The 16,945-nt window shown below is 40.8% G+C and overlaps 1 protein-coding gene across 1 annotated transcript; it reads left to right on the top strand.

Annotated features, from left to right (window-relative positions):
- Positions 1–520: 520 nt before the first annotated feature.
- On the top strand, positions 521–16,711 carry LOC103200494 (solute carrier family 22 member 9-like). The gene is made up of 5 exons (XM_007944998.1): positions 521–922; positions 1,457–1,560; positions 15,021–15,175; positions 15,278–15,446; positions 16,567–16,711. Exons 1-5 carry the CDS (start codon positions 521–523, stop codon positions 16,709–16,711), a joined length of 975 nt encoding a protein of 324 aa, XP_007943189.1.
- The last annotated feature ends 234 nt before the right edge of the window (positions 16,712–16,945 follow it).

The following is a 16,945-nucleotide window of genomic DNA, read 5'->3' as shown; positions in this document are numbered from 1 at the left end:
TTTTAACTCAGGATGATTTACATTAACTTTTAAAATCAGAATAAAGTCCAACCACACCAGTGATCTGATCCCTTCTCTTCCCCAACAGAAAAAAAACTTGGCCTAGTTCCCATTTAGCTTTCATAATTACCCTTTTTGGAAGTGACTTGTGTCCATTGAAGAAGCAGAAACACAGTTCACTTAGATAGTACGTGAAGACCCATTGTTGCCTGCTGGTGAGCTACTGCGGACAGAGACATTCATTCACAGAGCAGGTCTTCAAGCCGGTTTATTTGTTAACATATGTAACTAGTGTTGGTAAACAGTTACTTCGGTGGTTTGCTTGAAGATTTCTGGCTTTCTTATTCAGCAGGGGGCTGGGAAACTGCCGATACTGCTTTGCAGAAGTGGTTTAATTGGGCTGATTGAAGAGAAAGTGGGGTAGGATCAACACCCATCTAGCGAAAACCAACATTTTTAGTATTTGGAAGTATCTCTGCAAGTTGTTGTGCTTCTGCTTGAAGATTAACCCTTCAGCTCGATGGCCTTTCAGGAGCTCTTGGAAAAAGCAGGAGGTCTGGGGAGGTTCCAAATCCTTCAGATGGCTTTCCTTATAGCATCCATTGCACTAGCGAGTCCTCACAGTCTGCTGGAGAACTTCACTGCAGCCATCCCTGGTCATCGCTGCTGGGTTCAAGTTCTGGACAACAACACTGTCTCTTTTAATGGTACTGAGATCCTGAACTCAGATGTCCTTCTGAGAATCTCCATCCCCCTGGATTCAAACCTGAGGCCAGAGAAGTGTCGTCGTTTCCTCCACCCCCAGTGGCAGCTCCTTCTGCTTAATGAGACCTTCCCCAACATGAGTGAGCCAGATACAGAGCCCTGTGTGGATGGCTGGGTGTATGACCGAAGCGTCTTCTCTTCCACCATCGTGAATGAGGTGAGAGGCTCCATTAATGTTTTTGAGTGTATGATAATTTGCTCTTTGGAAATCACATGAAAAATGCCCAAATTCATAGGGGCTCATTCTTACTCCAAGCCTTTGAAAATTTCTAGGTATTACCATGCATAACCATGATGGAGAACTGTGCCATGTGAAGTATTACATGATAAGTTAATGCATAGTAGGAATGGCTTCTTGGAGAATATTATATTTAAGCTAAGATGCAAAGAATATGTGCTAGTTAATGGAGTATGGTGGTTAGTTAGAGCAAGAAAATACAAAAAGGCATCCAGATAGAACAGACTGTTGGAAGCTTGTGAAGTGAGAAGGTAGTGTTGTTTTTAAAGAGCTGAAAGAGTGTCAATATTCATTGAGTGTAGGATGCTAGATAGGGAGGGTGGACAAGGGGTTGGTGAGCAGCATCCAAATAGCAGAGAACCTTGCAAATCATGTAAGGAGGTTTGAATCAGGGGCACCTGAATGGTTTTAAACTAATCCAAAGCTGTTACGTGCTGCTTCATTCTCTTTCAGTGGGACTTGGTGTGTGGCTCTCAGATTCTGAAATCAGTGGCTCAGTTCATTTTCATGAGTGGAGGCCTGATAGGAAGCTTCATATGTGGCTGTCTCTCAGATAGGTGAGTGTCAAATTTTTTTTTTTTTTTCAGGCTTGTTTATCAGCTCATGTATTTACTCCTTCATTCATCAAACTTTTATTGTCTGGCTCTGGGTTTGATTCTGACCTTCCCACAGGAACTTACAGGCTAATGCGAGGGGTAGATCAGTAAACTGGAAATGAGAGTTGGTGTCATAGTCAGAATTGGAAGTGCTATATTCATGGAGGGGAAGGAAGGGACAGAAGGGTATCAGGAAAGGACTTTCAGAGGAGATATTTTACACAAGGTTAAGGTAAAAATGTGAAACAGCATCTTAAAACTTACCCATATCCAGATTCTTCCATCCCTGTGATGCAAGAGCTAAATAATTGTAATGTCACAGAGACTGGTCATCATTTCATATCTGCAAAGTAGCTACACTGGTACGATGGGTTGAGATCATTATAAAATTAGTTTGGTGGTAGCACAAATGTACTTGTGTGTACCATGGATGTAAATTATTGGTGAGATGTTAGTTACAGACAGTTTTTGCAACCAAATGAGGTAAACATGGAAGGCTCTTTCATAGCTAGGAGTGTAGGAAACTCAGAGCATTCAGGTTTGTGCTTTCCATGACCTGGAGCTCCTAGTTTGAATAAGCAGGTACCGACTAATTTCTTTGATAAGAATCAGCACAAAACTGGGTCCTGTGAGGCAGAGATTAAAGATGTCCCAAATGTCCAACTTCTCCAAACTGTTGTATCACTCTGTCATCTCTGACATCAACTACTCCACCTTTCCTCAGTACTCTGTTCCATCTATGGATTTGACAATTTGCTGCAATATTTCACAGAACTCACAAACGGTACTTAACACTTAAGTGCTTTATTAGGGAAGTAACGGAGTACAACTCAGGATCAGGATCAACTTGGAAATAACAGAAACAATTCTGGATACATTTCTTTGATCAGGACAGCTTCTTCTCGTCCTCTGTCACCAGGCCCTGCTCGGAGACTTCTTGGCAAGCATTACAGCTCTTAGCTTCATAGGCTGGCAAGCCGCACTGCAGCCATCTTGTGCCCATCTCCTGGCTCCTGCCTTCTCACACTGCTGTGACTCTTGCAGCTACCATGGAACTGTCTCTTGCTGTCTTCAATGTCACAACTCCTTCTTCTCTCTCTCTCTCTGTCTCCTTCTAAAACCCTGTCAGGGAAGCTGGTTACATAGCAAACTCCTTATCAATTTCAAAGCTACTCCCCTTTCCCCCAGCAAGACCACTAACTAACCAATTCCCTATAAGTGTTTCATGTACCTTATTTATATTAGTCACTCCCACAAAAGGGTTCCATGCACCTTATTTGCATTAGCAAGCTATTTGATCCCCACATGCACCTAATTTGCATAGTTCCGTCCAATCGTGTTGTGGGAGTTATAAGACCATGTGTGGCTAGAAGGACCATATTAAATAATTCACTGTAACTTAGCAGGCAATTGTTGCCACCACCCAAGTCTTTATCTTTAGTGACAACATTGGGGAAATTGAGGTACTTCTGATCATCTCACAACCTAACATGCTTTTGTAAACTCTGCTGAAAATTGTGTCCTTTGAGCTTGTTGTAGACATGGAATGACAGTATTTTTGGGTTCTGCTGCTCATTTTTACCAATCCTCAGAGCTGAGACTCTGTGCCGCTCATTAAAATTACAGGGTAGTTTAAATGGAAATGGAAGGACAGAGAGCAGTTTTGATTTGGTATTAACTGAGGGCAAGAGGCAGAAAAGGAAAGTGGAGAATTAAGCAAGACTTGTCACGGCCTCGGATGCTACTAAGGACCTTGAACTTCTTTCAGAAATCTAAGGGAGCCATTGATGGTTTTTGTGCAGGGGAGACAAATGGTCATATTGACAATTTGAAATATTCAAGCTCAATTGTTTGTAATATCCCCATACTGAACATATCACTCATTGGTAAAGTAGAATTGTGATGTGAGCACATAATGGACTTCTATACAGTTATGAGAATGAGAAGAAGCTATTTTGATACTCACCAACATCAGTAAATACTTCCAATTATGTGAATGAAGTCTGTCATTGTTATGGTTAATTTTATGTGTCAATTTGGCTAGCCTATGGTGCCCTTTTTGTTTGGTCAAACACTAGTCTAGACGTTGCTGTTAATTTACATGTAATGAGCATTTAAATCACTTGGCCTTAAAAGAAGCAGATTTTCCTCCATAATATGGGTGGGCATCACTGAATCAGTCCAAAGCCTTTAGAGCAAAACTGGAGGTTTCCCAAGGGATGATGTGGCCTTCAGATTATAAATAAATGTTCCGCAAGAATTCTTTTCTTTCCCATACTACCTGACCTACCAATTTTGCTATATAAGACCACTGGAATTTCCAGCCTATTGCCTGACCAGAGAATTTTGGATTTGTCAGCCTCTACAATGGTGTGAATGAATTCCTCACAATTTCTCTCTATGTATACAGATCCTCAACTTACAACAAGGTTCTAGTCCAGTGACTCTGTTGTAAGTTGGTTCTGATGTGCTAAAGGGGAAGGGAGGTGGCATCTTCTGACCTCCTCTAATTCCACAAGAGGGAGACAGAATCACCATCAACAGCCCAAGGCCTGTTCCTATGAGGCCAGACATGCCTCCATCCTCCAGGCCTCTTACTATCCTTGACACCAACCGTCCCTCTCTCACAGCACCCACCACCTCTCTGCTGCATTGATAATTCGCCGCACTGGCCACACAGAACTCACAGATTACGGGTTTATTAGGGAAGCAACAGGCTACAATTCAAGTTCGGGAATGCACTCAGTCTCTGTCAGCAGGCAGTGAGAGATCCCTTCTGCCTCTAGGAGGGTTCATTCTGAGCCTAGCAGAGTGGCAAAGCCAACCAATGCCAACATCAGAGTTCTACACACCTGAGAGTGAACTTTCCCAGAAGATTACTTCATGCTGCTCCAACAGAAATACTCCAGGTGGATGACTTTAACAATCAGGAGTTTAAATCGCATGGTCACCCAGTAATCTGGTGGGAGTTACAAAGACTATGGCTAGAAAAGCCATACCACGTAATTTACTACACTGTGTGATGTAAGTTGAATACCTCTCTTTCTTCTTAGTTTTCATTACCATTGTCTTATATTGTCAGTATCTTTATAAATCAGATCGTTGAACACCTGCAAATAAACATCTGAGAATGATAACATCAGAAAATTAATACTACAACATTGTATGTAGTCATATTACTAATGATAAGATGTACAAAAAAACCCAACAACAGATAGTTGTAAGTATGGTTGGCCATAACTCAAATATGACATGTACCTGTACATGTATATTGGGTTCTGTTTCTCTAGAGATCCCTAGGACTGTCACCAAAGAGTATATACTGCTCGATTTCATTTTTGTAAACATGAAACAAACAAATTAACCTCTAGTGTTAAAATCAGGATCATTGTTATTTTTTTGTGGGAGTACCAACTGGAGATGCATGGTAGGTTTCTTTTATGGTAGTCATGTTCACTTTCTTGATCTGATTGATAGTTTAATGAATGTATTCACTTTGTAAAACTTGATCAATGCTTCATGTGTTCATCTTTCTAGATGATTTTCCTTTTAACTTCAGTAAAATTTTTATTATTTTGAAAAGTTTCATAAAAATAGTGTTGTGGATGTTTTGGGAGATGTGATAATAGGAGAGGTTGGGAGAACAGTGTGGAAAAGAAAAATCTGATCAATGAATCAATTAGAGGTAACAGGGTTTCTTGAGTGAGAAGCTGTTGGCAAATGGAGTGTCTAAGCTGAAAGTGACAAGTGTGCACTGAAGCATCTTGAGTAGAGTTTTCAAAGGCAGCTGAAGATTTCCAGCTACTCCTCGGAAGGAAAATGAGGCAATCTACTTCCATAGTGATACTGCCTCGGAAACCCAAGGAGGGGTCTCTATGAGTTGGGTGTGACTTGATGGCACATAATATCAACAAGATTTCCAGCTGGGGAAGTTAGAATGATTAGGATTTAAGTATGTTCTCAATTGAACAGAGAGTTTTACAAACAAATGTGTGTATGGTGTGGGGTATGTGTGTGTGGTGCAATGAGTTTCTTTATATGTCTTTTGCCTTAGCTCTTTGGCAAAACAACTTAGAGGATTTTCCCCCATAAACATTTGGTGGCCTCTGAGGAGTTGTTACCATTACCTTAGTTCTTTGGGAAAAACAATTTGGGAGACTTTCCAAGTTGTTTGCTACCCCAGAGTGTTTGTTACTTTTTGACCAGGGAGAGGAGCTGGTCTCTGCTGGCAGAGAATGTTAGCTTTGTATAAGACTTAAGTTTATTGACATCTCCTGGTTGTTGAGGATTGGTTGGGCTCCAATCTGGTGAGGGAGGCCCCACCTTGTAACTGATGAGGACTAGTATATATAAAGGACTGAAACGCAGAAAGTTTTGGAATCTCTCCGTCTTGGAAAAGAGCTGAGAGGGAAGCATATCCTCTGGGACACAGAAACCCTGAACTTAAAACCTTCCAGAATCTGGTAAAAGGGCTGCAGCAGAGAGTTGAGCAGAGCAGAGCTGAGAGCTGCTACACTGGCTATGAGCTGAGCCAGTTAGTAGTTGACACCAGTGCTGGGAGGTGCAGAGAAATGGCAGAGAGGCTAACAACAGAGAGGTTAATGGCCGAGAGGCCCAATGGTGGAGAAAATCCAAACTACAGAGATGGAATGAATATTACTGGTCGACAGGGGATGAGGAAGGAGGAGATGTTGACTACAAAGAGGTTGAATGAAGGATTTGATAGGGCAATGGACTTGTTCTGGATGGTACTATGGTGGTGGATACATGACTTGATGCCTCCTCAAAACCCATAGGACCATACATCATAAAAAACAAACAAACAAACAAACAAAACCCACCAAAAACCAAACTCACTGCTGTCAAGTCAGATCTGACTCATAGTGACCCCTCTTTGGGTTTCTGAGGCAGTACCTCTACAGAAATAGATTGCCCAATCTTCCTTCTGAGGAGTGGCTGGTGAGTTTGAACCGCCAGCCTCTGGTTAGCAGTCAAATGCCTTAGGCACTGTGCCACCAGAGCTCCCAAAATCTTTACAGAAGTAGATTGTTCAGTCTTGCTTCCAAGGAGTGGCTGGTGGGTTTGAACCACCAACCTTCTGGTTAGCAGTCAGATGCCTTAGGCACTGTGCTACAAGATCTCCTAAAGAGTGAATTTTAATGAAAGCAAATTTAACAAACAAACCAATCAGGATGTCAGGGGATTCCAGAAGAGATTTTAAACTATGATACGTGAATCTAACCATACCGGAAATGCAAGGCATAACTTCAATAGAAATGCTAGGGAAGAAAGAACGTATGTAAATAACTGAAAATCAATGCTTTGATTGGAAATTCTTAAGTGTATATAATCACTATACACTAGTTATAAACTTATTTCTCTTAGGACATGGGTGAGCAATTCTGAAATCCCCTATGTATACTAGGGTTCCATTACTCGTTTGCCAGTTTGTCAAACTGTGGTGACTTGTATGTTGCTGTGAGGCCGGAGGCTATGCCACCCATATCTCACATACCAGCAGGGTCACCCATGGTGGACAGGCTTCAGTGGATCTTCCAGGTTAAGACAGACTAGGAGGAGGGATGTGGCAATCCATTTCTGAAAAAACTGGCCACTAAAAACCTTATGAATGGCAGTGAAACACCTAACAATGCTGAAACCTGTGCACCATGTGCAACCCTCCTGGCATTTGAAACACTGGTGGCACAGCCTCAAGCCTCAGGGCAACACACCACCACAGTGTGACAGACTGACAGACAAGTTTGTCTCCCTTAGCTGCTTGAAATCTCTCCACCCTCCACTTACCTGGATCCCTGCTGCTGCTCACATTATTCTTTAGTGTTGCATGGTATTCCATTGTGTGTATGTACCACAGTTTGGTTATCCATTCTCCTGCTGATGGGCACCTAGGTTGTTGCCAACTTTTTGCTATTATAAACAGTGCTGTGTCGAACATGGGTGTGCATGTGTCTGTTCTTGTCCTGGCTTTCACTTCTTTAGGATATATACCTGGATATATACCACTTGCTGGATCAAATGGTATTTCTAATTCCAACTTTTTAAGGAATTGCCATACTGCTTTCCACAGTGGTTGTGTCATTTTACAGTCCCACGAGCAGTGCATGAGAGTCTCAACCTCTCCACATCCTCTCCAGTATTTGTTATTGTCTGTGTTGTTGAACTTTGTTATCAGTGCTGGGGCCAAATGGTATCTCATTGTTGTTTTGATTTACATCTTTCTAATGGCTAATGTTCGTGACCCCAACAAAGGTTTTGAGAGAGGCAGTGAGACAAAGAGAGAACCTTCTAAGAGAGCTACAATATGGGTCTAGGTCTGTAACACTGAAGATGGTGCAAGGCAGTGAGAAATGGCCTGAGACAGCGACAGCAGTATGAGCAGCAGGAACCATGGGGCTGGTTTGTTGGGCCATGAAGGGAGAGAGAGAAAGCTGAGTGCCTTCAGACAGGAGGCTTGCTGGTGGACTGGGCTGCTTCTGGGCACTTGTCAGCAGATCTAGAAGAACCCCTACTCATTTGCCTGAGCAGGGCAGAGGCCCAGGGATGCCCAGCAGCAAAGGCAAGGCCCAGCAAGGCCCAGTGGCATAGCAGACGCATTGGGAGCTGTGCAGGGCCCTGGGCACCATGAATGTAGTCCAAGGCAAAGGATCACTAGCTAGTATGGCAGAGAGAAGGTTGTTGTCTGGCACAGCTGAGAGAAGGGCTGTCAGCTAGCACGGACAAAGCATGAGCTGAGAGTCATCCTGGTTGGAAGCTATCTTGCTCGACAAAGTTGATCCTGTCTCCTCAGTTGTATCCTGTTAGTTCCAAGTTTATCCTGAGATTCAGTTATAGCTTGTTGCTTCCTTCATAAACCACACAAGTGTGAGTGTGGGCTGTGGGTCCTGTGTGGCCATTGTAATGAATTATCAAGCCCAGCAGAGAAGGAGAATGGGCCAACGGAGAGGGGATGGCTGGTGTCAGAAATGGTAAAAAAGTTGGAGAGTGGAGGTATGTTGGCCCTCCACATCACAGGAACCAGTTTTCTGCTGATCTTGATTTTCATCCTTCCTCCTGAATGGAGATAGGTCCTGATGTTAGATTACACGGGACCTAAACACAGGGACTCATCAGTGGCAACAAACACACCCAATGCCATAGTTTGGTTTCTAAATATCACTCTCTAAATCTAGAAACCAGAATACCTGGAGAAAACGTTAGACTGAGGCAGGGAAAATTCAGGATGGGCCTGGAGTACCTAGTAGTGCCAGAAAATTAGGAATTGCTTCTTCTTCTTCTCCTTTTTTTTAGACTGTGAACATGTCAAGGAGACATAGGGGGCAACCTGAAAGAGCACCTAATGACAAAAGTTGGAAAAACTTGACTAACAAAATTAATAATGTAGTAATGGATTATAGGAATGGATAGGAACTCTGGTGGTGCAGTCAAAGCATTAGGCTACTAACGAAATGCTAGCAGTTCAAACCTACCAGCCCCCCTGTGGGGAAAAGATGATTTTCAGCCTTAGAAGCCCTATAGGACAGTTCTCCCATGTCCTGTAGCATCACTGTGAGTCAGAATCAACTCAGTGGTAGTGGGTGATGGATCATGTCCCAAAGTATAAAATTAATAAAATACATTAATAAAATTAATGTAAGTAAATGTAAATAAGATAAATATATGTAAATACATACTGAACTGAATTAACTAATTGAATAAATAAATAAATGCATTGGGTAGAAGAAAGGATGTGGTAGTTAAGTTTGGGTGTCAACTTGGCTGGGCCTGGTTGAGTGGCTGGGCAGCTGGATGGAGTATTCTCCATGATGAGACTGGTAGTCAGCTCCATGGTGGAATCTATTGTGAGCAGCTGAGTAGCTGCCTTAGGGATGTGGTCTGCTTTCTGTATATAAGGAGAAGCCTTGGTGAACAGTCTCTAGCCTTTTGGCATGCTTGAACTCTGCATGTAGCCAAGTCATTGTTCAACAGCCTGCCATGCCCTGCCAATCTTGGGACTTCATCTGGACTTGAATTAGTGTCCTGCCATATCGTTTGGTAACATTGGAACTGTGCCTTTTTACTTGTTGACCTTGGGCTTGTCAGCCTCAGCAGCCAGCAGCTGTCTGAGTGGAGGAAAGCCTCCAGCTTCAGTGGGCCGGGAGCAGGAGGCAGAGCTGAAGCCCAAGGCTGAGGGGCTTTCACCCAGCCCCCAGAGCCTGGTACTTTGAACTTGGACTCAAAGCCTCCAAATTGTGAGAGAATAAACTCCCGTTTGTTAAGGCCATCCCATTTGTGTGTTGTTCCTGTCAGAGTGACACTAGCTAACCAAAACAAAGGGCAAATCTAACTTACAGAAGTCCAAATAACAAATGTAGATATTTGCTTCTCAAGGAAATGGAGTTAATTCTCTTCCCTTTGAATGTGAGCTGCGTATACCACTCACTTCCAAAGAACAGAGAATTGAGAGGAGAATAAAATAAGTTTGCAGTGGAGAAACCTGGCACATACTATCTTAACCACGTGATCAATGTTACCATCACCAGCGATAAATCATATTAACCTCATACATCTGCAGAACATTTCATCTCTGTACTGTTCTTTACAGAAACCTACCATTCCAGTTTAATGATCAGAAATCATCAGACCAACCAAAATTGGTAAGAGGTTGTTTTGGTTCTCTAGTGACACTCTAAGGAAAATACCACAAATGTGCGGCTTTAACAAACAGGCATTTATTCTTTTACATTTTTGGAGGCTAGAAGTCTGAGTTCAAAATGCTAAGCTTAAGGGATTGGGTGAAAGGCCCTCGACCGTGGGCTTCAGCTCTGCCTCTTGCTCCTGGCCCACTGAAGCTAGAGATGTCTCTTCACTCAGGCAGCTGCTGGCTGTTGAGGCTGACAAGCCCAAGGTTGACAGGTAAAATGGCACAGTCCCAATATTACCAAACAACATGGCAGGCCACTAATTCTAGTCCAGAGACAATCCCAAGGTCAGCAGGAATCATGGCAGGCTGCTGACTGAAGACTCAGCTACATACAGGTACCACGCATGCCAAAAAGCTGCAGACCGTTCCCACACCTTCTCCTACCACATCCCTAAAGCAGCTACTCAGGGGCTCATGACAGGTTCCACCATGGAACCAATTATCAATCTCGCCATGGGGAATAACATCCAGCTGCCTCTGCACTCAAAATGAGGCCCAGCCAAGTTGACACACAACCTTAACTACCCTAAAGCACTTGACTACTAACCAGAAGGCTGGCGGTTCAAACCCACCAGCCACTCCTCAGAAGGAAGGTTGGACAATCTACTTCCGTAGTGATACTGCCTCGGAAACCCAAGGAGGGGTTGCTATGAGTCGAGACTCGACAGCACATAACAACAACAACAACCGTAGACATTCTATAAAATACCTGATCTGTGTTCTTAAAATCTGTCAAGGTCATAAAAAGAAGAAAAACATTGAGAAACTGCTATATATCAGGGGAGACTAAGAAGATATAGTGATTTATGTGATTAATCCTAGACGATTCTAGAAAGTAAAAGGACAAGACTGAAAAACTGGTGAAATCTGAATAAAGTTATAATTTAGTTATTCATATTGTACTAATATTAGTTTCTTAGTTTTGGGAAATGTAGTATGGTTATCTAAGATGATAACTTTAAGGGACACTGGATCAGAGTATGTAATAATTCTCAATATGATCTTTGCAAATTTTCTATAAAATTATTCCAATAAGAAAAGTTTACTGAAAAAAAGATAGGTAGATCTATATAGACAGATACATACATATATACATATGGAAGATATAGATAGTTGAGAAAGAAAATCAGAAAGAGATAAATGCAGTAATTCCCACCCAATCATCTGATGAAAGAGGAAGTTCAAGCTTAAGGTGGTATATACTAAATACTAAAAGGTATAACATTTCAACTTAGTAGACTACATTTATTTCAATATGTTCTAACAGAAACTAGGTCACTTGTAATTAGGGTCATAAACCAGGTCCAAACTATCTAGAAAGGAGGAAAAAGACAAGTATCAAAGGAGAGATAAATGAAATAGAGAACAAGAAAATAATAGAAAGAATCAGTGACACCAGAAGTATTAATTTTTATTTATAGATCAATGAAATTGTCATTCTTCTAGCTTGATTGACAAAGAAAAAAGAGAAGATGTAAATATGTAAAATCAGAAATGAAAGTGGGGACATTACAATTGACACTACAGAAATAAAAAGTATCATAAGAGAATACTATGAACAATTTTATGCCAACAGATTAGTTACTTAGATAAAATGGACAAATTTTGAGAAACACAAATTTCCTACATTGACTCAAGAAGAAATAGAAGATCTTGACAAAATCCTCAACAAATGAGCAGATTGAATTAGTAATCAGAAACTTTTCATAAAAGAAAAGCCCTGAACCATATGGCTTCAATAAGGAATTCTACGAAACATTTATAGAAGTGACTCCAATCCTTCTTAAACTTTTCAAGAAAATGGAAGAGGGTGGAATACTTCCTAAATAATTCTATGAGGCTAGCATTACTTTGATACCAAAACCAGACAAAGACATCAGAAGAAAGGAAACATATAGACCAATATCCTTAGTGAATATTAATGCAAAAATCCTAAAAAAAAAAAAAAATCCAGCAAACTGAATCCAAAAGCATGTCAAAAGGATTACAGACCATAATCAAGTGGGATTTATCCCAGAAACTCAAAGGCGATTCAACATTACAAAATCAATCATGTAACACGAAACATTAATAGAACAGAGAAAAAGAATCATATGACCATCTAAATCATGGAAGAGAAGGCTTTTAACAAAATCTAATATCCTTTTGTGATAAAAACACTCAACAAGTTAGGGATAGAAGGAAAATTCCTCAATCTGATAAAGGATATTTATGAAAAACCCACACCTAACACCATTCTCAGTGCAGAAGGACTGAGAGCTTTTCCTCTAAGTTCAGAAACATGACAAGGATGCTTGCTGTCATGACTGCTATTCAATATTGTACTGGAAGTTTCAGCCAGAGGAATTAGGCAAGAGAAAGAAATAAAAGGTAGGTACTCAAATCGGGAAGGTGAAAGTAAAACTATTCGTATTTGCTAATGATATGACTTTATTTATAGAAATCCCAAAGAATCCACAAGAAACCTACTAGCCCTAATGAATAAAGTCAGCAAAGCATTGAGATACAAGATCAACTTGCAAAAAATCAGCTGGATTTCCATACATCACCAATGAACATTCTGAAAAAGGAAAAAAGTTCTATTTATAATAGCACCTAAAAGAACAAAGTACCTAAAAATGAATTAAACCAAGGAAGTGAAAATGTGTACACTGACAGCTATTAATATCCAGTGAAAGAAATTAAAGATCTAAATAAACAGAAGGACATTTTGGGTTCATGAGTGAGAAGAAAACATTGTTAAGATGTCAGCATCACCCACAGCAATCTATAGATTCAATACATTCCCCACCAAAATTCCATCTTTCTTTACATACATGGAAAAAACAATCCTCAAATATATATAGAACTGTAATGGGCCCTGTGTAGTCAAAGTAATCTTGTAAAAAGAAGAACAAAACAGGAGGACATATATTTCACAATCTCAGAATATACTGTTAAGCTACAGTATCCAAATTATCCAAATTGGTACTGGTATAATAATGACCCATGAAATAGAATTGAGTCCAGAAATAAACTTGCACATCTATGGTTCATTGATTTTTGACAAAGGTCTTAAGTCTGTTCAATGGAAAAAAATAGTCTTTTCAATACATGGTACTGGTACAAGTGGATTTCCACATGTACAAAAATAAAGCTGGACCCATACCTCACACCATATATAAAAATTACCTCAAAAGGACTAAATGTAAGAATTAAAACATTCTTAGAAGAAAACAAAGTAATTGCTTCAGGACTTAGTATTTAACAATGAATTCTTAGACATGACACCAAATGACAGAGCAAGAAAAGACAAAATATATAAATGGGATTTAATAAAAATTAAAAAACTTCTGCACATCAAGGACTTTATCAACAAAGTGAAGAGTCAGCCTACATATTGGGAAATACATATTTGATAAGAGTTTAATATCCAGAATATATAACTCCTACTACTTAACAACAAAAAGACAAAATGCCCAATTTAAAAAATGGGTAAGGACTTGAATAGCTATATCAATAAAGAAGAAATACAAATGGTAGACAAGCATAAGGAAAGGTGTTCAGTGTCATCAACCAGTGTTGTTGTTAGTTACTGTCAAGTTGATTCTGACTCATGTTGACCCCTTGTATGCAAAATAGAACAGCTTCAGAGTTTTCAAGGCTCTGACCTTTCAGAAGCAGAATGCCGGGCCTGAGGTGCCTCTGGGTGGGTTCAGACTGCCAACCTTTTGGATAGTAGTCTAGCACCCAACCAGTTATGCCACCCAGGACTCCCCATCAACCATTAGGGAAATAACATAATGAGGTAGAACTTAACATCCACTAAGATGGCACTGATTAAAAAACAAAACAAAACAAAAACATAAAACAACAGATGCTGATGAGGATGTGGAGAAATTGGAACCCTCATCCATTGCTTGTGCGAATGTAAAATGGTACAGTCACTGTCGAAAAACATTTGAATGGGCCCTCAAAAAGTTAAACATGAAATTACCATATGATCTAGCTCTTTCACTCCTACACATATATCCCAAATCACTGAAATCAAGAACACACATACATGAGCATCAGTGTTCATTGCATCACTATTAACATTAGCCAAAAGGCAGAAAGAACCTCAATGTCCATCAACAACAAATAAAGAACATGTCCTACATGCATACAATGGAGTATTACTGTGCCATAAAGAGGAATGATGTCCTGATCCATGCTACACTATTGATGAACCTTGAAAATGTTATGCTGAGTGAAATAAGTCAGTCACAAAAGGACAGATATTATATGATCCCACTTATATGAAATATATTGAACAAATATATAGAGACCAACATTTACTAGTGGTTACCCGAGGCTGGCACAGGACCGGGCAGTGTTTTGTTCTGCTGCACATAGGGTTGCTACGAGTCGGAGCTAACTCGACAGCACTTACCACCACCAACAACAACAGAGGCAGGAGGGAGAGAAAATGAGGGAGTGATTGTTTAGTGGGTACTGAGCTTTTGTTAAGGCTGCTGGAAAAATTTGGAAATGGATAGTAGTGATGGTTGCCCAGTGTGATAAACAGAAAATCACTGAATTGGACATGTAAAAAATGTTGAAATGGCAAATGTTCTGTTACATATATCCTTACCATCATGAAAAAAAAATTGCCTTAGGTTTCAAGATACGATACTTTTATTAAGTGTGAATGCAGGTGATTTCTGTCCAAGGTAATATAATCTGGCTTCTTCCTCCGTAGGTTTGGACGGAAAGTGGTGCTCAAATGGTGTTACCTCCAACTGGCTGTCTTTGGAACGGGTGTGGCCTTTGCTCCCACCTTCCTTATTTACTGTTCACTGCGTTTCTTGACTGGCTTTTCTTCCATGGGTGTTTTGATCAACTGTGGCTTGCTCAGTAAGTCAACCTGCTAGGCCTTCCACATTCTCTATGAGCTGAAGTAGATTAGGAAGTTTCACCTTTCTCTGAATTTAACATCATGTGTGAATTTTCTTTCAGTGTCGGAGTGGGCAATGACTGAATCCAAAGCCATGGTGATAACACTAGGACACTGTGCCGCTAGTGTGGGACAGATACTCTTGGGAGGCCTGGCTTTTGCTATTCAAGAGTGGCGCACACTCCAGCTGGTGCTATCTCTGCCCTTCTTCATCTTCTTTCTGTCCTCAAGGTAGGAACTTACTCTCTTTTTTATTGTCACAGAAATATATATACCACTGGCCAGTTCTGCAGTGTTTGCATGTATGATTCAGTGACATTGGTTATGTTCACCATGTCATGCAACCATGACCACTAGGTAGGAGCCTATTCTTAAATTTTATCTCCAAGGCCCTCTGTCATGAGAACAGACACAGAAACTAGTTCACATGGTTTCTATTTGATCCATACCTGGACCTAAACTCATAGTCCCATCTGCTGTCTGTGCCATTTACATGGAAAAGTCGGAGTAGCAATGATCCTCTGTCCGGGCATTGGGATTGTGCTACATTCCAAACCAAAACCAAACTCACTGCCATGGAGTTGGATCCGACTCATAGCGACCCTTTCCCTGGGTTTCTGAGGTGGTATCACTATGGAAGCAGATTGCCCAATCTTCCTTCTGAGGAGTGGCTGGTAGGTTTGAACCATCAGCCTTCTGGTTAGCAGTCAAATGACTTAGGTACTACACCACCAGAGCTCCTCTGTGCTATATTATGGAAGTAAAATTCCCATGAAACGATTTTTATTATAGAAAAGAAGGTAAACCTAGGTCAAGAGGTGGGGAATCTGTGGAGTTTTTTTTTTTTTTTTCTTTTGTCTATGAAGAGCTACCCTGTAAATGTTTTAGGCATCATGGATCATGTGGTATCTTTAACAACTACTTAACTCAGTATCCTAAGTGCAAAGGCAGCTATAGATAATTCGTAAATGAATGATCATGCTGTCTTCCAATAAAATTTATTTGCAAAAGAGTTCTGTGGGCTGGATTTGACATGAGGGTTGTGGTTTCCAGTCCCTGAACTAAATAATTTATGGAGCAATTATAGGCTCCTGAAACCCAAACTTTACTAGCTTCCAAGAAGACCTGTCTTTAAGAGGATCCAATTATATGCCAAAGATTGACTTCTAACAACGAGTGTTTGTTACCTGGTGTCATATTCATATTTTCCTCATTGTGGCTTATTTTGGATAATGAGAACAAGAGTCTAGTGGAATGTGTCAGGTGGAAAAGACATGTGTATTAGATCGTAGGTTATGTGGCTAATAAGCAAGTGACGTTTGTCTGCATTTGTGTTTTCTTCTTTCATCAGGTGTCTGGTGGAGTCTGGTCGGTGGCTGATTGTCAATAACAAGCCAGAGGAGGGCTTAAAGGAACTTCAAAAAGTTGCATGCATGAATGGAATAAAGAATGCTGGAGAAATCTTCACCATGGAGGTGACAGGGAAAGGGAGCTGATAATTGGATCTGTTGTTGTTAGGTGCCATCGAGTCAGTTCTGACCCACAGTGACCCTATGCACAGCAGAATGAAACACTGTCCTATCCTGAGCCATCCTCACAATCCTGCCTATGCTTGAGCCCACCATGGCTGCAGCCACTGTGCCAATCCATCTTGTTAAGGGTCTGCCCCTTCTTTGCTGACTCTCTACTTTACCAAGCATGATATCCTTCTCCAGGAATGATCCCTTCTG

The sequence above is a fragment of the Orycteropus afer genome, unplaced genomic scaffold, assembly GCF_000298275.1.
Source record: "Orycteropus afer afer isolate SDZICR_OR568_19922 unplaced genomic scaffold, OryAfe1.0 scaffold00130, whole genome shotgun sequence".
NCBI lineage: Eukaryota > Metazoa > Chordata > Mammalia > Tubulidentata > Orycteropodidae > Orycteropus > Orycteropus afer.
This window is presented reverse-complemented; position numbering and strand designations above follow the sequence as displayed.